The sequence below is a fragment of the Psilocybe cubensis genome, chromosome 10 (genome assembly GCF_017499595.1).
Source record: "Psilocybe cubensis strain MGC-MH-2018 chromosome 10, whole genome shotgun sequence".
NCBI classification, from domain to species: domain Eukaryota; kingdom Fungi; phylum Basidiomycota; class Agaricomycetes; order Agaricales; family Agrocybaceae; genus Psilocybe; species Psilocybe cubensis.
The window spans coordinates 2,694,958-2,718,698 of record NC_063008.1 but is presented as its reverse complement, the minus strand read 5'-3'; the positions used below and the strand labels follow the sequence as shown (position 1 = coordinate 2,718,698).

Here is a 23,741-nt window from a genome sequence, read left to right as displayed (position 1 = left end):
ACCCTCTTTGCAGCATACTCACAACCCTCGTCCCGGAAATGTACTTCCTTCCAAAACCTTTCCGCTTCCTCCAAGTTCCATACTCCCATTGTACTTTCGTCCCAATGCTCCTCCTTCACATGATTAGCCGCCTTGCATTTAATAGTCGTCTTCAACCTCTCACACAACACACATATATACCGCACTTTTGCATGCGTGAGGATATGACTTGCAAGCCGTCCCGGGCTGCGAGTCATCTCGCAGCCTGTCCACGGGCAGGACGCCGGTGGTTTGTAGTAAGGCTGGCGGTGTCGGAATTTTCAGGGGAGCCTTATAACCATCGTGCCTTGGCTAGGCCGAATTTGGCCTTTTGAAGGATCTTGGCAGCCTTAACAGATTTGGCTATTACCTTATAAAGGATAGAGAGCGCAGCCAAATAAAGGCAAGCACTGCCTTAGAAGGTAATCGCGTATCATTGACGGGTAGTACAGATACCAGCCTCTCAGTGCATTTATCGGCATGGTAGATTCAAGTTTCTCTGTACCAGAGTTCAATGTGAGATATATTAAGACTAAATTTCATGTCAACCGTGAGTTATAGCTGCTGTGCAAGCCGGCCTTCAATATAACCGGACAGATGGGTAATAATACAACTTGACGCTTGAGATAAGATATGTCTCTTGCAAGTTGACATCGTGAGTTTGATGTAGTAGCTTTATTAGAGATAAAATTGTGTTAGGAGTCTTATTAAGATGTATACGCTGGGCATGACAACGCTCTAATTTTAAGACTATGGGAAAAACAGTGGTATGCAAAAGCAGAGTGGATCAATCATATGAATTGGAACACGGCGGCCTCAATTCAACATACTATGCCATGCGGTTGTGCATACTGGTATATATAACCGTCTGAGAGCATATTTAAGGTCATATCTTACTTGACTGTTGATCATTGATCCCCTTTTCATTGAATTAGCTCTCACTAGTATCTTGATCAATCATTGCTTACTGTAACAATAACAGCAGTATATTATGGGGGACCGTGACCGCTCACGTCAGATACCAAGGACTGAATGCTGTCCTCGATGCAACAAGCTATTTACCACGATGGGAATTAACCGCCATATGCAAGCTTGCCAACAGAAGGCTCCAACAATGCTTGCACAGAATGAATTTTCCAATCTTGCGGGTACACTTTACTCACAGCGTACGCCAATATTGCTTATCCATTCGCATAGAAAATGAGTACAAATGGTTCTTTATTATGTTCTAGAAAATAGTGCTTATAACTCCCTTCTCCAAAATACCTACTCTACAACCAATGCCGCATCCGTCAACATGCAACAAACCAATAATCCTGACAAGCGGGCCCTGTCAGCATACAACGAGCAGGATGACACACTATTGGTTAATTCCCAATCTGATGCAGAATCTGAGGCGCTGGAGGCTCCAGATCTTGAATCTATTCCTCGTGGCTCAATTCTTTCCATGCTCGATGCAATGTCTAGCGGTTATTCATCACACACAGTAGATGAAGTCCGAATACAGTACCATCCAAGCGCAAACAAATCTCCAAAGGTTGTTCCAACATCACAGTATGATCCACATTCCACACGACATGCTACTTCTGCTCTTCCAAAGCCAAACCATGATAAACCATGGCATCCTTTCGCTACACGACTGGATTTCGAGATTGCAGAGCTTGCATTAGACACTCATATGAACAAGAATCAAAAAGCTACGCTTCTAAACCTGATAAAAGAGTGCATTGCTAATCCGCACCTTTTTACAATAGAAAATGCTTCTGAGATGGATAAAACATGGGAATTTGCTAGAAGCTATCGTTCAAGCGGAGTAAGTACTGTGATTTTGTCAGAATAAAGAACATGTACTTATGCAGACACAACAGTTTGTTCGGAAGGAATTTGTGGTCCCGTACAAAAAGGAAGAAATTCAATACGAAGTATTTGTCCGGCCTCTACTTGATTGGTGCAGCGAGCTTGTTTTAAACCCAATTTCTCTTTCAAAATTTCACTGGAATGCAGAAAGACATTATAAAACAACCAATACACACAGTGAAAGACTAATTGGAGAACCATGGACAGCAGATACGTGGTGGAAAATTCAGGTACAATTACTTCTATATTCCCTTTTTACACACTCATAGAAGTTTAGGATCAACTTCCTCTAGGAGCGCTCCCCTTCTGTATTGTTCTATATGCAGACAAAACAAGGCTTTCAACATTTGGCACGGCCAAAGGATATCCGGTAATTGCTCGGTGTGCAAATATTCCTGCAAATGATCGAAATGGAGATGGGCTTGGAGGTGGTAGATTAGTTGGTTGGCTCCCGATTGTACGTTAATTCAATAAATCTGATTATCTGTGCTGTATGTAGCTCAGGTTTATGTAAATTATAGGTTGAGGAAGATTCAGGAGAGAGCGGAAAAACACTATTTATTAACTTCAAGCGTATTGTATGGCACAAAGGATTCTACGAGATTTTAGTGTCAATCCAACAGTATGCAACAACTGGTTTCCACATCAAATGTGCTGATGCAATATTGCGTTGGTTATTCTTTTTTGTTCTTATCATTTCTGCCGATTATGAGGAACAGTATGTGAATATTTCATTTAATCTCTTGGGCGCTAAAATAATTGTATATGGTGCCTATGTTTGGATTAGATGTGTCATTGCATTAACTCGTGGTGCAACAAGCAACTATCCCTGTCCTATATGCTTGGTGCCAAATGATGCTCTATCAAACCTTACTGCTTGTTATCCTATCCGATCAGCAGCCGGAATGGAAAGAATTCACTCTGAAGCCCAGAAACTCAATGCTAAAGACCGTGAAGAGCATCTAAAGAGGTATGGTCTACGAAATGTTGAGGTGCGTGATAATTTCTTGATATATATGGATGCCAAAACTGGTTTCTTAATTTTTCTGAATATTCACAGAATGTATTTTGGATGATGAATGGATCAGATGTATACCAAGCTCTATCCTGGGATCGATTACATGCCTACCATGGAGGACTATTTTCTGATCATTTATGGGTTGAATTTAAGAATGTGATTGAAGAGTCTACTACCACAAGAAAAGATGCTGAAATGGTTGACAACCAGTACGTCTAAAAATCAATTTCTTTGCATATTTCTTCAAATTAATATCTATGCATTTAGATTTGACTGCATACCTCGATGGAGCGGCCTCAATCACTTTTCATCTGTTATCAAAACAGGTGAATTTGCAGATGGAAGCAAATACGAAGATATGGCAAAGGTTAGTATAATTTTATGACAATACTACAAACTGAGCTTACTATTATCAATTTTTTTGGCTGCACAGTTAATAGTATTCGCATCACATAATGTCCTTGAAAAATCGGACAGAGGATACTGTCTGCTGCGTCTCATGTGGTCTTTTCTTGAACTAGACATGTATTCATCCTTAACTGTCCAAAGTGCAACTACATTGGCTGGAATTGAGCGAGAGCTAGGTATATTTAATTTAATTCTCAAGGTGTGTTTTCAGCCTGGATTTAGGGCGGCAAATTTGTTAAATTTTGTATACAGGAATATTCTGAGCTACATCCAGAAAAGAACTGGAACTTTCCAAAAAATCACTCGCACATTCACATGGTCCGGGACATTATGGCAAAGGGTGTTACACGCAATGCCAATACAAAGCCAAATGAGAAAGCACATGGGCTTTTGAAACTCTGGTACCGCTTCCACACAAACTTCAAGAATGTGGCGCCACAGGTGTTGTATTTTTAGTTAATATATGTTTTAAGTGCCGCTCACTTATACAGCTTCTCCAGATACTTAAAATGAATGAAGACGATCTCATTTCAATGATAATTCGCATGGATATTAACGCATTCGATGAAAACGAGGAGAATAAGGCGAGTGAAACGGACAATAATTCACTCCAAGACATTTCCGAGGAAGCTTCAGCAGTGAATTCAGGTTTGTATATGGCAAATATTATCTACCGTACAAGAACCATTCTAACAAGCTTCTAGATCAGTCTGTAGATGATACAGAACAGAGCCATGTGTCAATCGGATCCATAATGGATCCAGTTTCATTTGAAAGTATTGAAGAATCACACAAGGAGGATCATGCATTCCGACGTTTCCGAATTAAAACTGGAAAATGTCTTGCAAAAATCATCAATCAAACCATTCGGCTGAAGCCTGACAACATGGTATTATATATTCTACAGTAATTATAACGGACATTAATAGATTTTTCCACAGCTTGCACCATTCCAACTCGCTAGAATTCACTACCAGTCCATTATTAACTGGTCATTTGAGCGGGATATGGTTCGCGTTAGCGCAAGCTTCCACCACCAACCTCGCAATGACTATGTTCTAATTAAATCAGATACTAACAATTATTGCTTTGCACAGCTCCTCTTCATGTATTCGGTCTATGTTGACGATACACCTCATCATTTGGCACTCGTACTTCCATTTGACGAACCAATTGACCGAAGAACAGTTTTGGCACGCAAACGCGACAAGGATCTTCGCTTTTTGCGCGTCCGTGCCCGGAGGCGAACAAATTCAATTGTTATTGATCTACAACGGATAGTACGTGGAGGCTTGCTAGCTGCAGACTTTGGGCACGATGCAAATGAGTTTATTATCATAGACACAGCTGATCCAGACATGTGGTGGCGATTAAAGTTGATAACATTAAGTACACATGTACAAGTCTGATAAATTAAAATTCTAGTGGCTACTCATTTTGTAGAAGCTGTAAATTAAACTTCTAGGCTTATCTGAACTCAAATGAACTCATATCTACCCTATCTCTTATCGCATCCTGGAATTGTAAAGAAATTTATTCATTTGGTGAGGTCAGATGGTCATACTACCCAAAATACTTGAAGTCCACGTTGAGCGCTTAATATAATTCTCACACGTGATAGCTAGTGTGTGGCCTCATTGCAGGTTGACGAAATGTTCGTGTATCTCTGTCTATCCAAAATTCTACAAATGTAGAGCAGACAGTATGTTTCTATAGGCATTTTCTTCTTTCACACCCCGAGGAAAAATATCAACAAGCTTCTACTATGTCTACTGTATCTGCATCATCATCTATTGTTCCAAGTTCTGTTGCTGGAGAAGAGTCTATCTCTGGTGTACAATTTCGTCGTGCAACCTACGACGAGCTTCAATCTGTAAGTTAACCATCCATTATATTGTGTTGTATACAAATTTGAGCACTAACACTTGTTTGACAATGTTTAGCAGGTCAATAGCCAGCGCGAGACGATCCAGCTTCTAGAACTCAAAGTCAAAAGCCTTCAAGAGGAGCTAAGCAATGCAAAGCTTTCTCTTATTAAGCGGAAAAAGGTCTCTGCGAGTACTGTCAATGTTTCTGCAGAGCTGGCTCTTACCAAAGATCTCCATCGACTTGGAAAGTATCACGCCACTTTCTACCGCATTATAGTCCCCAAGGACTTCTTCGGGTCTCCAAGGCCATCGATTGACCCATTTGATGCAAAAAGGCGTTATTTAACCGCTGAAAATTCACGGCTGGCCAACATTGCTGAATTATACGAATGCATACCTGCAAAGTACCATTCCATTATCAGTGGAGATAATATGGATTTGGCAGTCTCAGCGGTACGTTATTTTTCAATGTTTTCAAGGTTTAAATCTTAGTATACATTGATTTTAGTTCTTAAAAGGCATCTCGGATCTTCGCTCCTCCGTATTGAACAAGCTACGCGGGGTTGCTCCAACTATTTTCCCAACCATTCCAGCGACTGTTTTTCTCTTGTGCTCATCATCTCGTCCATCTAATTGTTAGGAATTGACTTAAGTCAAGAGAGAAGAATGCCCAAAGACCAAGTTGATATCGAAGCTGGGGTCTGACTACTGACCCCAGGACCCTATATATACATGGAGACCGGAGTAACTACTTCCCGGACCAGAGTACTCGACATATGACAACTATCAATAGATGAAACAGGAGAACGATAGACGTGGGACCGAACACAAAGATAGAACAAGGCATGACAGCGTGGGACCGTAACAGATAACGATAACGGATAGGGGTGGCACTAATACGTACCCTGACATCACCTCCCCTCTAAAGGTCGGTGTCCCAACGACCTGGTCTTCACCGTGGACGGTTTGCACCAAAGACACGAGGCGGTCCACCGCCACGACGCGCGGTCTGAATTCCCTCCCTAGGCTGAACAGGCCCGGGGCGAGAGTAACCGTCAGAGTGTTGCTGCGGAGCCCTGAGAGCGTCCACCTCCATAGGCGAACCAGGGGCGAGCGACGAGGATGGGCTGGAGCGAGTGTCAACAGCCGTAGGAGTGGGCGAATGCGGAGAAGCCGTCCCGGAACGGGATGTCCGCGTAGTTGGGGTAGAGCTCGAGGTTGGAGTAGGAGAAGGAGGTTCAACGACGAGGGTAGGAGGGGCGGCAGTGGGCGCAGGAGGCTGTTTAGGCTTCTTGGACCTAGGGTTGCGGATGCGACGACGGGCAATCCGCTTGCCGATAGCAGAAAGAGCATCACCGACTTCACGAGCGGTGCCCCTGATAGTGACGGCACGCAAACCGGAGGTGACGACGGGGGAGACCGAGATCTTTGCGTGCGAGATGTCATGGATTTGGCGTAAGCCAGTTCCCGCGCGCCCTATGACGTGGCCAGCCTGTTCATCCGCGATAGACAGGGTAGCGACGATCTTCTCGAGGGCGGCTCTGGTAGTAGTAGAGCGGATGGATTGGGAGTGCAGGGGCCCTGTAGTAGGGGTAGAGGTAGGTGCAGCCGGGCGTTCCTTCCTAGAGGTGCGTCGAGCGCGAGGTGCGCGAGCAGAGGGAGTGGGAGCGGCAGGCGGTTTGGGTAGGGAGGCCGTGAGGCGTTCGAGTTTAGACTCGATGGCAGACAGTCGGTCATCAACCTTTTTATCGGCGTCGAACCGGACTTGCTGCGCCCTAAAGAGGAGGGCGAAACGGTCCTCGAGGGACATCGTCATGAACCCATCGTAAGGCGAAGGAGGGTCGGCCATAGAGTATAGTAGGTGGGGGCAAGGTAGAGTAGAGTAGACGAGCGCTGCAGTGGATAGAGTACCAGGGCAACGTTGGGTAGCTTCGATATGCTGTTAGGAATTGACTTAAGTCAAGAGAGAAGAATGCCCAAAGACCAAGTTGATATCGAAGCTGGGGTCTGACTACTGACCCCAGGACCCTATATATACATGGAGACCGGAGTAACTACTTCCCGGACCAGAGTACTCGACATATGACAACTATCAATAGATGAAACAGGAGAACGATAGACGTGGGACCGAACACAAAGATAGAACAAGGCATGACAGCGTGGGACCGTAACAGATAACGATAACGGATAGGGGTGGCACTAATACGTACCCTGACACTAATCTCCCCGTTAAACACCTCAGCGAACACACAGAGGTACAACGATTGCTCGCCGTATCTCGTATCAAGGACCCCACAACCAATGAATGGAAGCTATCCTATTCAAATCCTCATCTCGAAGCATTCCCGCCTCTTCTTTACGCACATGCAGACATTCAAAATGCGCTTGGACTGTTTAAAGCCGATGAGCTCATTCGGGTATGCTTTATATTACAACTTTTAAACAAACTATTTGTACTTACTACTCATACAAGATTGGCCGAACCATTATTGTGGGACCATCTGCATTGAAAAGTGATGAAGTACGCCGCTCTCGTGATGACAGTCCCTATGCGCATATGGATAATCGCCAAAATCGCACAACTCCAGGCTTAATTGCATGGTGCGCTACATGTGTAAGTAACAAATTGACAATTTTACATTTGATTGACGCCCTACTGAATATATTGTCAAATCTTTTTCAGGCAATTTACATGTTATTGGACGATATTGAGTTTACAAGCAGCGGAGTAGGATCTCGGACTGGAAGACGATATCTGGACCACTTTGATATGTACAAGCGCTATCTCATCACACAGTACAAATCCCTTACATCGCTTTTTTCATTCTGGGACACATCATTATTTCCCCATTCGCAAACAGCACCGTCAACTCTGCTTGCCCCACAGCCAACTGTAATCATATCAACAGGATTAGTGCCAGCCCCCGATGATCCATTGCAGCATGTGATCAATAACTTCAATCGCCAGTCTACAATTGACTTGGAGGCACCCGTTCAAACACAGGACGACAATTTGGGTGATAAAACTGACTCGGACATCGAATACTTTGGTCCCCCTGCATCTCAGGTCTCACAAGTGTCCCACATCGGGCATATTATTCATCCAGAAGCCGAACTTGACAATTCGGACAATTCGGATTCAGATGGCGCCCATGCACCAATCACAAACAATCCGGGTACATTACCATCTTACTCCACTCTCCCTGCTGCTGTAGAATTGCCGAGTATCTCCACCTCATTCCAGGACCACTCTGGTCCTTCAAATCCATCGTCAAACACTGCACCAGTTACCGCAAACACGCCACAACAAGTGGCACATGTTTCTATTCCACAGAAGCCTGTCCGTTCGAGGAAGAAGAAAGCCGTCACACCTCTTCAACAAGATGCAACTATTGTTCCAACAAGGGCCCGCAGTACTCGTGCTAGCTCTCGAAGCAATGCACCAAAGTGATTCTTGGTATAGTGGTTTATTTGTCTTTTGATGTCTCATTCACATTTGTACCGTTGTTATGCATTAAAAAAAAACTTACTCTTCTTTCGCTATCCAACCATGGGTTGCTTCATTGTTCCCTTTTTGTTGGTCTATGCATCTGTTTTCGCCTACCGAGTGAAGTTTGATTGATAGATGTATTTACCACTCCATTCATTATGTAGACACTTACAACGGATACAACCTGTGTATATTAACATTCCTTTATATTCACATTCTTTTTCCTCTGCATCCGATGCACTCATTTACACTGCAAGGTCCTCAGTTCACGTTTCGATTGCGAAAACGGTGGCAAATCTTCTTCCCATCAGTTCGCGGATTATCTCAGAGATAAGATAATACCAATGTGGTATGATCAGATCACTTTACGAATTAGAAATTCCCTCATGGTATAGTGGTTATGGCTTCTGTCTTGTAAGGTGCGGTGAGTGTTCAATCCCCGGTGAGTGCGTCTTTCGTCTGGTAAGGTAAGTCTGTCATGGTAAGATAGTAAAGGCTAGTGTCTAAATTGTAAGAGCATTGAACATAAGGTAAGTCTCCCTTAGGCCGTCTACTTTATCGTTATCTTTGCATCGCTATCTAATGTCATTTCTTGCCTTGTAAGACTTGGTTAACTTATCATCCTTATGTACCTTCAAATGCACAAAAACCCTTAAAATGTATTATAATGCTTCTATCTTATAACACAGACTGTCCTTAGTAAGACAACCTTTCAAATACGAAGGCATCATAAGGCCGCCGGCATCTTTCCGGCCTTGCGGACCTTAAAAGGCGGTTCTGAAATTTCCGACAGGAGGCCATGCCCGCCCTCGGAGGTTGGGCCGAAGATATGTTTGGCAAAGGCGTCCAGTCCGGTTAGTCTTGCGGAGCAGTTTTGGAACTGACAATCAATTACGGGGAAGAGTTTCAGAGCTCCCTGGGGTGAAAAAAAGCTGATAAGCTGAGAGAATTTCTCAGACCTTGGAGCTTTGCAGGCCAGAGCAGTTTCCTCAAAGGATGGAACTTCAGTCTTGACGGTGACAGTATCATGCGACGGTTCGACAGACGAGCTGATCATGGATGCCTTGGGGTTAGATTTAAACTTGGCAGCTTGGGGATCATAAGGATGCCATGAATAACCATCTTTCATGCGGGAAACTTGGGCTCTCCTTTCAACCATATTGCTGGAGTTTGCAACTCGATAGTGGGGCTCCCCGGGTCCGGGAGAAGTCCGAAGGTTGCCTTCAGAGGCGCGGGTCATTGGTTCTGCGTTTCTCACCGGAGCCTGAATGTCTGCAGAGGCGAAGTACATCGGTACTGCAACTCTCACATTTGGCTGAACGCTAAACGTCCTCTCGGTGTTTGGGATAGGAAGCCTCGGATCATGTGCATTGGAATATGCAAGCGCAGCGTTGAAGTGAGTTGCTTGCCCAACAGGGAGGGAGTTGAAACCTCTAATCAATTGTATATTTGGCTCCCGGTTTGGAATTTCATTTGCTAACCAGTACACATCAAAGTTATAGCAGACAGAACGACGGATGATATGGGCCGGAAGCTGGCGTCCCCCAGGATCAGCTGTGTGGTGCGTGTAAGCGATGCTTTGTGGCACAATAGTACTGTCAATATTAGTCAGATTATTGAAGAAGCTACACCACAGACAAAATACACTTACTAACTGGGGCGACGAACATTGTTTGGATTTTGGTCATGTTAGTATTGCAGCATACCCTGTCTCCAAGAGGAATCCATGTCCGAGTCTATGTCTCTAAATTTTACAACCAAATGACTCAAGTTATATATCTTCCCACCATCAAAGCGTTTCTGTGCAATGTAAGTGGAGAGGATTGGAGCCTCGTTTGTTACCTACAATGCGTGCTGTCCAATATATTGAAATTTGCCATCAATCATGATAATGGTCGTTTTTTCCGAGACTGTAGTGGCTCACTAATGGTCAAAGCAATCCCTTTGGCTCTACGCATTGACCTCGCAATAGTGTGTGTAATATTGCGTAAACGGGAAAAACTGTGACCGTTATGGGTGGTATTTCGGCCCTAAAGCAATCTATACTAGTCTGAGTCTGGATTTCTGCCAATTGATGCTTGCCCCAAAAGACACAAAACTACCTGCAAGTTCGAACATATAACACACAGATTCAAGTGATGTACGAAAAGATTAAAGACATACACCCAAGGGGAGTCGAACCCCTGCCGCTTGCTATCTCAGCGTCGAAGCGACACCTGGAAGGCAAGCATGATAACCGCTTCACCATAGGTGTACCATCCATGTAACATGTTTGATGCCACATGAAATTGTCAAGTCAGCATGGTCAATATTTCCGTGAGGAAGGGAGGATTTTGGCGGGCTTCTGAAACCAGAGGCTTTATTATTATTGAGGGAACAAAGGAAAGAAACGGGATTTGAATAGAAATCAAGGGTGTATTGGACTTAGGTTAGATTTATTTACCCTGGCTTACCTTTTGATCTCCATAATCAGCTCAAAATAGAAACATAGCCGAAATGACTCGCTTGCAAGAGGTTCAAAGTCCACTTGTCAACCACTTGTATGTGTATATTTTCATTGGGGAGCTTGCTCCCCTTTGTACTGGTGGGGACCCAAAATGCTTAAGCACACGTGATCCACAAGTGTTTTGATCGTGTGTTACCACGCCGGACAAAAATGCTGACCAGTTAGCCTGGGTGTTGTCCTGACCAGTGACGTGACTAGTATCGTGACCAACTACATAGTGTCACACATATGTTGTCACGCTAATTCATTATTAGTAGGCTCAACAGTAAATAACATATTACTTGATTGTTTAGTATTTCTTCTTACTACGCACTGAGTTCCAACGCAAGACAATCAAGTAATTTGCTAGTTACTGTCTAGCCTACTAATAATGAACAAGCGTGACAACATATTTGTGACACTATGTAATCAGTCACGGTACTAGTCACGTCACTGGTCAGGACAACACCCAGGCTAACTGGTCAGCATTTTTGTCCGGCGTGTACGTCAACAGGGGTTCAAAGCAGTCTTGTCTTCTCCCATATCACCTCTTTGGTTTTGTAAAAGCGCTTGACTGTATCACAAACTCAACCATGCAAGAGAGAGCAGCAAGGGCGTGATCATTAGTGGACAATGAACCTGGTTAGCTTGGACGAAGATGTGTTGGTTCACATCGCGTCGTTCTTGAACCCCGTCGACATCCTTAGGCTATCTGAAGTACGTCGGTTTACATGTCCCTGATGTCTTCTGAACAATCTATAGACATGCAGAGCTATGAACAAGCTAATACACCTACGCATCGTGTGGACAAATGCATGCTCCTACCATATCATAGCTCACGGCTATCCATTTCCCACCATCCCACTCGATGAAATTCCAACGATGGAGCTCATGCTCCATACCATCCACTCGCACCAGCTTGCCAGACGATGGCACGACGGGATTTCCAAGCCTCGTCGCATAAAGTACATCTCCGGACGACTTGGAACTACTCCAGAGGTCCGATTCTTGCCTGGAAAGCTGTTGCTAATCATCTCGAAGACGGTTTGGTCGACGCTGTCGGTTTGGGATTATGGCTCGGCGGTGTCGAAGAGGGTGTGTGAGTGGAGTCCAAGAGGCGCAATTCTTTCGGGGGTTGCAGTGAACGGTGATCCTAGATCTGAGGCAACGGTCGCTGTTGCAATGCATTTGAACGAGTGAGTACTCGCACAAAGGGGCGCCCAAACTAATTTTTTTACAGGAAGCGGACTGTGGTAGTTCTTTCTCTGAAACACGATGGATCGCTGTACGAACTACTGGTGTTGCAGGAAATACAGGCTGAAATGAAGCCGATCACCTTGGAGGGTGATATTTTGGCGCTCAGCGATGAAGTATCGCAAACTGTGATATGGAATTTGAAAACGAAGACATACGGGCTGCTTCAGCATTTGGCACTGCTTCCACTTCAGGTATGACCGTCTCCTAAGTCTACGATTCAGTCGCGTGGTAATTTAATATGCAGGTAAATGAATGTATTCAAGTTGTCTTCGCGTATCAGAGCGTGCTGGTAGTTCGCGCACAAACTGTACACCTTTTCCCTTTCCCCGAACTTGGATCTCACGTAGAGATATCCTGCGAACCACTCGCAGAGCACTCCTTCGGGTGGGTTGACGGACAATCTGTTAATATTTGTCCATTCCTCTCGTCCTCAAGATCAACGACATCAAAAATGCACACCCCGCTCACAATCTTTGTTAGAGGAGAAAGCGATGATCCTTGGGCGTCAGATATCTATAATCTAGAGTTGTACACCTTGGAGCCAAACCCCGACTACACTGCCTCCAACGGCTCTCCATACCTATTTCCTCCGAGGCTCAGGGATAAGGTTGCATGCTTGCGTGGGTCGCTGACATGTAGACGGATCGTCCTGGGTCGTCTGGGAACAGCGGCATGGATCCAACCACGCGATCGGTTTGCCAGTGGGCTTCTTGCTGATATCCCTACGCATCTGGTGCCGTCAACTGTGGCACACGAAAGTCTTATCATCACGGCGTTTCCTGGGTCTTTGAGCATCAAGGATGATTATGGAGGGACTGTTATTGGGAAAAAGATATTTGAGAATGAAGTGAATGCTGGATGGACATCGTTTGATTATGATGAAGTTGGTGGGAGGGTTGCAGTAGCTTCGAGTTTTGGTAGAGTTACTGTACTAGAGTTATAGTTCCTGGACAAAGAACATGGTTTTATTGAGGTTTAGAGTACTAATTTCGTTGGCGATTGCAAACAGTAGAGTCTTTCCTGCAGCTCACTGCAGACTGCGACCACTGCATATTAACAGGCCAGTATTCCATTTATGATCGAGTCTGTTAATTAAAATCCCTATTCTATTCGACATTCTCCCTTTCTCAAAACTTAGCACACTCTTCATATCAATGCTAAATCTCGACTTTCGGTGGATGGAATGCTTGCGCCATGTCATAATCGGTGAGCAATCGTATAAGTGTTGAACCAATCACCCCAGCAGCCAAAAAGAAGGGCATGGAGACACTGAAATACACTGTAATCGGGTCTGAAGGTCCTGAAAATATGGTAACACTCGGGAAATAACATAATAAATTGCCTCCAGTCTTTCCATGCAAAGCACAAACACTGTAGTTGGGCCTGAAAATGTGAAAACACTGGAGAAATAAAGTACTGGGGAAATAACATGATAAATTGCCTCCCAACTTTTCGCGTACAAATCCACGCGTCCGATGTCGTGCTGCACCACGTGACGGAAATAATTGGATTTTTTTGAATCCAAACAATCGTTTCGACCCTTTGCAATCCCTCCTCGAGGCCCTTGTTGGCCAGCTTCTTAATCTACAAGAAATATGGACATCGATCTATACCTCCCAGCTCCATTATAATCTTCTCCTTCAGATCTGAGGGCTCTGAGGTTGAGGCTTCAGGCTAAGTGTGGGTATAGAGAAGTTCCGCACAGTATCATCTGGCGGACAAGAAAACGTGAAAGATTAGCATAACTTAGACAGGTCAAGGTAAGCAAGCTTCTACCCCTACGGTTTGGTTGGTCACAATGTATCCTTGAATTAGGTTGCCGCTTACCGCAGTCTCGTGTCTTACAATATAGACCATGCACTTCGAGCCGTTACCTCCACAATATTTATTTTTTCAACATCTTACTCGTATCACGGAAAGAAACAGCCTACGAAGTCTTATCAGCGTATCAAAACACCGCAGCCATAGCCATATGGCTAAAATGTCCTCCTTTGGCTTCGAACGCGATCTAAATGCGTTCTATTACAAGAATGATTCCCTGTTATCCGGTCAAAGCATGCGTACTTTCAAACTTCAATTTTTTGGCAGTCGACGGCACGGGCCAACAGGTCACTTGTCACAACGATTTGCAGGTATAATGCTGCTATGATATTGGACTACAAGTCTATCTCCGAAAAATTAGTTTGAGAGACGAGATGCTGGGCACGCGGCTATGCGAGAAAATATTGGTATTTTTATCACTCCACAACTCTCCTAGTATCGCGCTATCTCACGCAAGGGGTCAGATGATAGTGTTATCTCTTCACGTTAGCATCTGCTGAATGCCGAAGGACATATTCGAAGCGGGGCGGTTTTCGTACAAGATACTGCTCTCTAGGTGTCTTTTGCCTGTAGGTGGCAGACCATGTCCGTTCAAGTGGCGTCTGAGAAACCCCCGTCTTCCATGGACGAGGAGAAATATGACGCGAAGGAAAAGATTCTAACAACTTTGGACGACAGCACAGGCGCAGCCGAAGTCACTAGCTCCGAGATTGGCGAGGTGTTCGCCGATGGTCCACGTCTCATTGACTTAGGGGAGGACGGAAAAGAAAGGCCAATCGGTATGTTTATGTGCTCGATATGTATCGCAAAGATTGTACCATTCGACATAACAGAAACTGATTTGGATTATTCAACTCGATTGTTGTCCCTTGATGATGACCCCACCTTACCTATATGGACTTTCAGAATGTGGTTTTTGTCTATTGGATTGTCATGCTTTGGCGCTGTGCTGGGCCAAATTTTTGTATGTCCTTTTCGCATAGATTTTTCTGCCTGTAAACATTGACCCTTTTCGGCTCAGTACTTTCGACCTCAAACGGTATGTAACTATTACTTTCGTGCACCAGTCGACTTACGATCTTACCCTGAAGTTAACAGTCAGCCAGCTGTTCCTTCAGGTAAATTTTAATCCATTGCCTTGAATGCAAGATGTAAATCTCTCGTTCGGCTTTCGCATTAGATCATATCATACATCATGGGCAAGGTATGTATATCCCCCAGATTACTGTAACTACAGTGATTTACGAGTCGCAGGTGTTGGAAGAACTACTACCTGGTCCTGGTAACTCGAGATTCAAAACGTCTGACTCACGCTTCTGGAGGTAAGTAGCACTGTACCAAAAGCGTAGGTTTCATAATGTAAAGTTTATATTAGGTTCTTTAACCCTGGGCCTTTTAGTATGTACTATCCATTTAGACGTCAGGAGACTTGGACTTACGCTCCGCAGATATCAAGGAACATGTAGCAATAACGATCATGGCTTCGACTGCCTCGTCGTCGGCCCTGGCCATCAGCATATTCGCAGCACAAGACTTGTATTACAATGTTAAACCTAACGCTGCAGTAGGCATTTTCACGTGCGTATATTTCCCCACATTAGCGAGGGCAAGTCGTTCATTGACTGAAAATGATCAAATCATAGCCTCATAGGTTCTCAATTAATTGGGTATGGTACAGCGGGTATATATCTCTCTCGACGTTTAATACAACTTGTAACAGGCTAAATCTTTGAAACTCTCTTATAGGTATTATGAGGAGCTTCCTTGTATACCCGACATTTGCACTGTACCCACAACTCATCCCAAGTGTTCAATTATTCGATGCACTGCATCGCGGACAAGCGGCTGTCATGCAAAAAAAGCGATTAAAGTTCTTCTGGGTCATCTTTATCGCGATTTTTGTTTGGGAGTGGTTCCCTGTGGGTGACACTTCGATCAAGCATCGTATTCAGGAATTACTAACTTTGAGGGCTAGGAATATATTGCTCCGTAGGAGTTTCTCCGTCTTTTCTCCTACACTCTACTCACTGAATCCGTATCTTCAGAACACTAACGGGTGTTAGTATCTTCTGCTTAGCTAATCAAGACAGCGCTTGGTTCACGCGGATCTTTGGTGCGGATTTTTTTATTAGATCTTGAATATCGATTCATCCTTCTATAGGCGGAGCTGCTGGTAACGAAGGACTGGGGGTCTTTTCACTTTCCTTTGATTGGGCATATATCGGACCCGGAGGAAACTCGATTGGAGCATTGTTTACACCTTTATCGACCCAGCTGTCACTTTACGGGGGCTGTTTGGTGTGCATGTCAGTCAAATTTCTAAACATTTTGACCATTAGTACTTGTTTTACTGAGGCATTTCGTCCAGTATCGCGTTCTGTGCGTGTTATGCTTCCAACACCTGGAATACTCAGAACTTCCCATTTTTGACGCAATTGTTATTCTACGAAAATGGTTAGCAGTTATTTTTATTAGTTAAATAAAATTCAAGACTCATTTCTGGGAACACTGGAACATGCAGGGACCAAATACGACCAGCTTAAAATTTTAAACAGTGACTTCACCTTAAATGAAGAAAAGCTAGCTCAAGAGGTTAGCAAGTGTGTTGCCGAGCCTAATAATTGATTGAATCCTCTATCAAGGGTCTCCCATGGTATGCCGCCTCTCAGTTGTTATTCAAAATTAGCAGGACAATGTACATTGGCGGTACGTTTTTGCTTTTAGTTGCATGCTCACCCTGCTTACGCGTTTTACTCGTCGCTAGCCGCAATCACCCATTTCCTTGTATGGCACTATCCAACTGTATATCAGATTGTACGAAACAGCCGTGTGAGTTGCTTTATCTAACAATTGGGAGAACTCTAATCTAACCTATCCTGAAACTCAGAAGAATGACTGTGACGACCCGCATTACCGTAGAATGAAGGTGAAGTCTATCTCGTGGCATCCTTGCACATTCTTACATTGTCTATCTAGGTCTACAAAGAGATCTCGAATTGGTGGTATCTGGTTGTTTTGATTGTCACGATTGCAATATCGTTAGGAACAACGTATGCAGCAAAATCCGGGCTTCCCTGGTGGGCGTTTTTTATAGCTCTAATCTTTGCGTGGATGTTTGTGCCCATCATAGGGACAGTGAGTGATTCAGTACAATGGCGGGTAGTACATCACTGAAATTTGTACCAGCTGTACGCAACGGTTGGATATGCTCCCAGTATTGAAAATATGGTTCAGGTAGTCACTTCTATCAACTTTTATTCGATGTAGCGAATCTTGACCATTTCTAGATGCTGGGAGGCGCTCTTGTTCCTGGAAAGCCCGTCGCAAACATGTACTTTACGATGTATGGATTTAATCCCGTGACACAAGCTTTGAGCCTGCTTCGGGATCTTAAACTGGTGCCTTTAAATCTTCCAATATCTAGTGGTGATAATAGCTGAAGAATTGACCTGACGAATAGGGCCAGTATGCAAAGCTCCCTCCGCGGGTGACATTCACTGTTCAAACTGTCGGAACCATCGCCGTAAATTTGTTTGAAATCCTGATTATTGTATATACAAGCTCATCTGCCCCTTACGTCTACTAGGGGGGTCTTTTGAACTTCGTCATAGCTAAGGTGGAGTGTAACCATCAAAAAGACTTTTGTTCTAATTATTTGTTCAGACCATCCTGGAATCTCAACGTACTATTCTTCTAGCTGTCCAGGGGTCGAATGTATGGTCAGGACAGCAGGTTCAATCATACAACAGTGATGCGGTCTCCTGGGGCGCGCTTGGAAAACCACTCTACGCTCCGGGGACACGTTATGGAGTATGTCCTGGAATAATTGTGGTATTGTTGGGCTAACACGAGATTCATCACGTTAGTTTGTGCCCTACATGCTGCTGGTTGGACTAGGCTTTCCTCTTCCCTTCTGGTTCCTTCATCGTAAATACCCCAAAGTCGGGTTCAATCTTGTTTTTACCCCCGTTCTCGTGGGTGAGTGTCGGTGACGTCAGAGTACTTGAGAATAAACACGTTAACTGTAAAATTCAAAAGCTGAACTGGGGTTCCTGAGTGTGGGGATCAACTCGGCCGTGTTCACCAGATTTGGTGTAACAATATTGTCACAGTACTATCTTCGAAAGTTGGTTTATTCTCCTGCAGGAAATTTAATAGTGACTAATCGTTCATATGCCTTAGATACCGTGCTACATGGTTCCGAAAGTATAAGTGCGTTTCCTTTGCGTTGCGTCATTGTTTTGTTTTTCTTGCTAATACTTCACGATAGCTTCCTACTGAGTGCGGCTCTTGATGGTGGGACCTCGGTAAAGTAATCTTTAACGCGTTGTTGGACAGACATCCTCATTCTTCTTCCCATAGGTAATGATCTTCGTTTTTACGTTTGCCGTTGGAGGAGGCAGCGGAAAGGTGACACAATTTCCGACGTGGGCACTGGTGTGTTCCTATGGCATCCATGATTTTGTATAACACCTTACCGTTCATTATCAGAACCCGAAAGGAAATCCAGACTATTGCAAGCGCCTGAGTGACTGATACTCTTGCAAATAGTTTATGCTTCACAAACATGGTTTATCTGATGTCTTATGAAACACGTACTTTATTTATACAATGAAATACATACCTCGACCAACCGTTTTGTAAGCACTATTTCCAAGTTGACATTCAAATCGATTTCGAGCGTGATTCGGATTAGCCGCAACTAAATCCTACTTCTCTGGCTCGATTAAAATATATTCTGGGATCGATCATCGTTCGTAGAATGCAGCTCACATCCGCAGTACACCAGTCAACTGGCAAAAACACCCTCGTAAGCTCACCTTTTCATGCCACTCCAGTATGAAACACCAATCAGAGTATTTTAGGTACTATACAGCACCTTTAAGTTAATGCTTTGTCTTACCAAATGATTTTGTGGGTGAGTAGAGTTTGATGTGTCATCGTGACCTTCAAGAGGAGGTATTTTCCAAGCGACTTGTCTTTTACCAAGACAAATTGCTCAAATCTGGGGACGTGGACATTGTCGTATAATTTCGGCCCTGATTTAAACCGAACAGCTTGTGGTCAAACTGTCCCAGGTAGTAGCTTAGACTGTACAATGTCAGAAGGTCCACGAATCATATGTTTCACTGGCAGATTTACCCGCGAGAAGCAAGTGTCGGGGAAAGTTATCTTCTTGAGATCACGAATCTGGCGTTCCAATGGTAAAGTACTGCTTGCGGTGTGATTAGGCGCCGATGGTGACATAACAAAAAGATCCAACGGATTGGAATTGTTGAAGCGCCTAAGCGCGTTTATGTCGGTAAATCACTGATCTCCCTGTAGTTGTGAAAATCCGTATATCAGATTCTCCCTGACACTTCTTCGAGAAGGAACAAATCTATTGGATCAGAGCTACCCCGAGTTCTGACAGACATGGGTACAACTGCGGAGATGAAGATAACAATGCCAGATTCCTGAAAGACTTAGTCGCACGTTCATTTAACGGTGCGCTTATGCACAAATTCTGACATTTGTGATTCTTTGATCAATCACGGGACTATCATGACATGGGAAATTACACTAAGCGCCTTCAGTAAGCTTTGGGCGAAGCGCCCAAAGTCCATTTCAGCCTATCGCCCGAGAATTTACCGACTCAATCATTTCATAGCGCTGGTAATTAATGCTTTACAGCTGTGTATACAGCTTGAAGCTATTCCATTAGTTTTAATATAATTAGAGAAATATTTCTGCACAAGTGTCAATATTCTTTGTCATCGTCAAATCCAGTGAAGCGCCCATCGGCGTCCATTTCGGCTGTCTAGGTTCCATCAAGATTTTGTGTACGTTTGTGAGATAATGCTACTTCATGCAAATGAAATTGACAATCCTATGCATTTGCCTTGTATGGAAGCACTTGGTTCCTCGACAGTCGTGTTGGATGGCTAATTCCACGTTACAGAAAGCACATGAAAAAATATGTAGCATGTGCAGCATGTACAAGTATCTTCTCACCCTTGAAAGTCATCAATGTTCACTGGAAGATTATCCAGGTCCAAATAATTGTGTTACACGCTCAATATCGGAGTAGTATATTTATGGCACTGCCTGTTTTCCGATATAACCTCTATTTCTCTGAACGATTTTTTAACAACTTGCAACACTACAACAGCAACTTTCTTAACAGCCTTACATTCAAGATGATGAAATTTGTCGTATCCATTCTGCTCTCGTTCTTCATCAAAGTTGCGAGCGGTCATACCGTAGCAACATTTGCAAATTCAACGATCGAGGTGCTATATACCTGTTCAGTTTTTGTCGCTTGTTTCTCATTGCTGCATCTAGGAGCGAGCTGCAGCTACCTGTGCTGACCCAACCCTTACCGATATTTATGTCGAATCCTACAGCCCGTCCTCCAAGTTTCATCTTCTCCAATTGCGCACCGAATTCGTTGATTCGCTTACTGATGGGAATGGTGACTTTGGGTTCCAAGGAAATATTTTCCGGGCTTGGAGTACACCCCAGCCTTTCACTTTCCCTTTGTATCGTCTCGTCACCCCTCCCCCTCTGGACTATCTCTTCGTCTTATCGACGGACGGCAACCCACCCGTCGTTCCGGGCTTCCAAACCGATCTGATCACCGCATATATTTATTCTACTCAAGTCTGCAACAGCATCCCCCTCTACTCGGTTGCTCGGGCAAGTGCCACCTACCATTATTATACGACTGTTATCAGCGAGCGGGATGACATGATCAATAATCGGGGCTGGACCGATTCCGGCATCGTTGGCTATGTCCTGCCTTTGATTCCAGGTGACTCAAGCGTTTTTCTGATTAATTGCTGTTCTAACTATGCCTATTAGCTTGCAGCTGCAGCGCCTAGACAACCTTTAGCAGGTGGAAATGATGGCACGGAAACAAGCATTGAGTCTGACGTTCTGATTCGGACTATGCCATCCATATGCAACACGCAGGCGCTTAAATATCGTTCTTTTTTCGCTCTAAATAACAACTTTAAATTGAAATATGTTTATGGTCAAACTGACCCAAGTACCAGCTTAAACTGACCGATCTCACGAACATGAAGACAGCGCGCAAATAACACAACTAACCGTTCTCAAAACGAAAAAAATCGTTACCCAACTCATGGCACCTTTGGTATAACTTAACCCATAAGCACAAGTATCCAGTAGATTTACTACGTTGCGATTTATCCGGCCACGGCGTGCACGCAAAAACTCGCAGTGCGGTTGACTATTTAGTGTGGACATACATATTATACAACTTAATAAAACAAAAAGACGATTTGACGCAGAGGCTGTGGGCAACGCTGTGAATGATAATACATGCCGGTGGGAGTTGCCGGCCGGTTGTTTGCTATGCTTGGCTATGTTTGGATTTGAAGGCCAGCAACAACAACAGAAACATCAACTAAATCTTGAAATTCTGGACGTTCGATCTTTTGCCTTCCCACCTCGACGGTTTGTCGACGAGCTCGCTATTTCAGCACACCTTCTCTACGTATCCCTATGACACGATTTTCTCCCCGCAGGTCTATATCAGACTCATTGTACATTCTTGTGTCATTTTCGGTACATGCACATCAGTGCTAAGGTACGAAATCTGCAGTCTAGTTTCCCTGTTCTTGCTTTTGTATCTGCTTCAACCACCATTCGTCGTGCTACCGAGGTCAAGGAACTCCATTTTTGTAAAAAAAAAAAAAAACCTCTATAAACTGCCTACAGCATGCGAGGAACCCATCGACTCAGCCCTTGGCCCACCATCTCGTCACCATCCCCATCTGTGGCCCGCGCTCCTTCTTACAACTCACAGAACCAGGTGGAACATCAAGGGACTCTTGGAAAGAGTAGGAGCCTATGGTAGTTAATTTTTCTCAGGTCCACACAGATACCCGACCGTCATTTGAATGCAACTCACCACAATAGTGTTCAGAGAGTTGACTGAGGTGCACACACTCTGCCAGTCCTCTACCTCCTATACAATCCCCTTCGTTATTTCCTTGGCGCGTGTCTGGAAGCGCATACATCAAGGCAGGGATAGCGCGCATAGATGGATCTCGCATAAGGTGTATTTAAAGGACGACATTCATAAGCATGAAGCAGGACATACCTTCACCACTTCGTGAGGAGCTGTAAAGAATGGAGTGATGCGAGGGTGTACTGCTTGTTATACTAAGTAAGTGGTTATCAATGTGTTTATCTTGCTATCGCTCCCCACAATCGTCCCCTCGAATCCGCGCTCAATGACAACCCAAGAGCCACATTGAAAGACGAGTGTAGGCGGGGGTGGGGTACGAGTGCAAACGTTGAGAGCAAATGTGAGTGTGACTCATGAGTGCCTTAGGCACAAGCTCATACCTGCCCAACTTCTGCAAGAAAATGCATACTTGTGTGAGAGGAAGGCGTGAGATGTGGGCTTTTGACCCACAACAGTGGCAGCCTGCGCATTCAGTGTCAGTCACACACAAGGCGACGGACATTTATTATCATACGCGTACGTGTCCTTTTACTGCCATCCTCTCTCAAAATCAGTTTTCAGTGTGATTCGTATCAATCACATTTATATTACTCCCACTTCTTTGGCGAAATGTTGAAGGCTCAAATGATGATTCCCCGAACAACTTATTCGAATTCTAGTGCCCATTGTGTAATCTTGTGCATACCCACCTCAGCACATTGTTCTGGTAGATCTCTGACATGCACGCTCTTTCAGGGTACCCGGAGGGTCGATCTCCTACACATTGACGATCCATGTTGATAAACTCGCTATGTTGTGACAGCCTTTCTCCATCGACCCATCGAGTCATATCAGACTCGCCGCAGAATCTGTGTGCACTCTTGTGAGTCGTTCTTGGATTCTCTGCGAGTCATGTAACATGGTAGACCTTGATGGGTTTGATGAATATCTAATATTGCCTAACTGTACAAGGTAAACGTATTGCGCTGACAGTGTAATTTCCCGCATGTCAGTATCGGATAACACATCTATGTTCTCGTTGGTATACATAAAACATGAATCATTGGTAAGGTGTAAAGGAATGTTCAAACAGATAAATGAAGCAAGATTACACACGGATCCCTAACCGCTCAGCTCTCCTGCGTAATTTGAATAGGTTGAACAGGGATGGATATCTACGGCTATCTATCAGGATAGTCAAAGATGAATGAGGAATACGAACTCACATTTTCCTGGTTTGCCAAATATGCGACACGAAGTTTTTCCTTCAGCGCGGGGTCTTTGATACGATTCAGGTGGTTCAGGGAGGTCACTTTAGCGTTGTGGCTCAAAAGCAATTCGATGACCTTTTCGCAAGCTTGAGAGCATGCTGCCTGCAGTGCATTGCCAGATTTACCCCCGGAGGCGTTCACATCTGCCCCTTTACTCAACAGGAGGTCAACAAGGTGATAATGGCCTTGGTAAGAGGCCGCCTGGAGTGCAGTGTTGAACATGCCACCCACAGTGTTGACATCTGCTCCGTGCTTAAGCAACACTTCAACCATGGATTGATGGCCCCCCAT

The 23,741-nt window shown here is 44.3% G+C and overlaps 8 protein-coding genes and 1 non-coding gene across 9 annotated transcripts; 5 read left to right on the top strand and 4 right to left on the bottom strand.

Annotated features, from left to right (window-relative positions):
* Positions 1–1,084: 1,084 nt before the first annotated feature.
* On the top strand, positions 1,085–5,809 carry JR316_0011092 (uncharacterized protein; the record flags this gene model as incomplete). Its single annotated transcript, XM_047896754.1, has 17 exons — positions 1,085–1,184; positions 1,251–1,831; positions 1,878–1,940; positions 2,153–2,332; positions 2,397–2,593; positions 2,663–2,867; positions 2,936–3,102; positions 3,161–3,260; positions 3,327–3,500; positions 3,554–3,742; positions 3,802–3,949; positions 4,006–4,190; positions 4,243–4,581; positions 4,927–4,955; positions 5,018–5,174; positions 5,248–5,622; positions 5,678–5,809. The coding sequence occupies 17 exons, from the start codon at positions 1,085–1,087 to the stop codon at positions 5,807–5,809; spliced, it is 3,321 nt and encodes a 1,106-aa protein (XP_047744799.1).
* Positions 5,810–6,121: 312 nt separating this feature from the next.
* Positions 6,122–7,018, bottom strand: JR316_0011091 (uncharacterized protein; the record flags this gene model as incomplete). Its single annotated transcript, XM_047896753.1, has 1 exon — positions 6,122–7,018. One exon carries the CDS (start codon positions 7,016–7,018, stop codon positions 6,122–6,124), a length of 897 nt encoding a protein of 298 aa, XP_047744798.1.
* A 302-nt stretch (positions 7,019–7,320) lies between these two features.
* JR316_0011090 (uncharacterized protein) lies at positions 7,321–8,620 on the top strand (the record flags this gene model as incomplete). The annotated part of the gene is made up of 4 exons (XM_047896752.1): positions 7,321–7,328; positions 7,361–7,586; positions 7,643–7,783; positions 7,853–8,620. 4 exons carry the CDS (start codon positions 7,321–7,323, stop codon positions 8,618–8,620), a joined length of 1,143 nt encoding a protein of 380 aa, XP_047744797.1.
* A 766-nt stretch (positions 8,621–9,386) lies between these two features.
* Positions 9,387–9,818, bottom strand: JR316_0011089 (uncharacterized protein; the record flags this gene model as incomplete). The annotated part of the gene is made up of 1 exon (XM_047896751.1): positions 9,387–9,818. The coding sequence occupies one exon, from the start codon at positions 9,816–9,818 to the stop codon at positions 9,387–9,389; it is 432 nt and encodes a 143-aa protein (XP_047744796.1).
* Positions 9,819–10,819: 1,001 nt separating this feature from the next.
* JR316_0011088 lies at positions 10,820–10,913 on the bottom strand. The gene has a single exon. It is a non-coding gene; the product is annotated as a tRNA-Gly (tRNA).
* Positions 10,914–11,777: 864 nt separating this feature from the next.
* JR316_0011087 (uncharacterized protein) lies at positions 11,778–13,344 on the top strand (the record flags this gene model as incomplete). The annotated part of the gene is made up of 4 exons (XM_047896750.1): positions 11,778–11,861; positions 11,907–12,340; positions 12,385–12,592; positions 12,646–13,344. The coding sequence occupies 4 exons, from the start codon at positions 11,778–11,780 to the stop codon at positions 13,342–13,344; spliced, it is 1,425 nt and encodes a 474-aa protein (XP_047744795.1).
* A 1,461-nt stretch (positions 13,345–14,805) lies between these two features.
* JR316_0011086 (Oligopeptide transporter 3) lies at positions 14,806–18,758 on the top strand (the record flags this gene model as incomplete). The annotated part of the gene is made up of 30 exons (XM_047896749.1): positions 14,806–15,001; positions 15,056–15,186; positions 15,244–15,261; positions 15,314–15,340; positions 15,403–15,426; positions 15,477–15,544; positions 15,598–15,620; positions 15,671–15,800; positions 15,866–15,903; positions 15,969–16,141; positions 16,198–16,211; positions 16,268–16,335; positions 16,384–16,528; positions 16,591–16,676; positions 16,744–16,814; positions 16,865–16,928; positions 16,987–17,051; positions 17,110–17,148; positions 17,199–17,357; positions 17,409–17,456; positions 17,510–17,620; positions 17,683–17,745; positions 17,809–17,838; positions 17,886–18,032; positions 18,089–18,200; positions 18,261–18,348; positions 18,405–18,434; positions 18,493–18,529; positions 18,585–18,659; positions 18,714–18,758. 30 exons carry the CDS (start codon positions 14,806–14,808, stop codon positions 18,756–18,758), a joined length of 2,325 nt encoding a protein of 774 aa, XP_047744794.1.
* A 1,643-nt stretch (positions 18,759–20,401) lies between these two features.
* Positions 20,402–21,065, top strand: JR316_0011085 (uncharacterized protein; the record flags this gene model as incomplete). Its single annotated transcript, XM_047896748.1, has 2 exons — positions 20,402–20,494; positions 20,547–21,065. 2 exons carry the CDS (start codon positions 20,402–20,404, stop codon positions 21,063–21,065), a joined length of 612 nt encoding a protein of 203 aa, XP_047744793.1.
* Positions 21,066–23,309: 2,244 nt separating this feature from the next.
* JR316_0011084 (uncharacterized protein) lies at positions 23,310–23,723 on the bottom strand (the record flags this gene model as incomplete). The annotated part of the gene is made up of 2 exons (XM_047896747.1): positions 23,310–23,354; positions 23,406–23,723. The coding sequence occupies 2 exons, from the start codon at positions 23,721–23,723 to the stop codon at positions 23,310–23,312; spliced, it is 363 nt and encodes a 120-aa protein (XP_047744792.1).
* Positions 23,724–23,741: the final 18 nt, after the last annotated feature.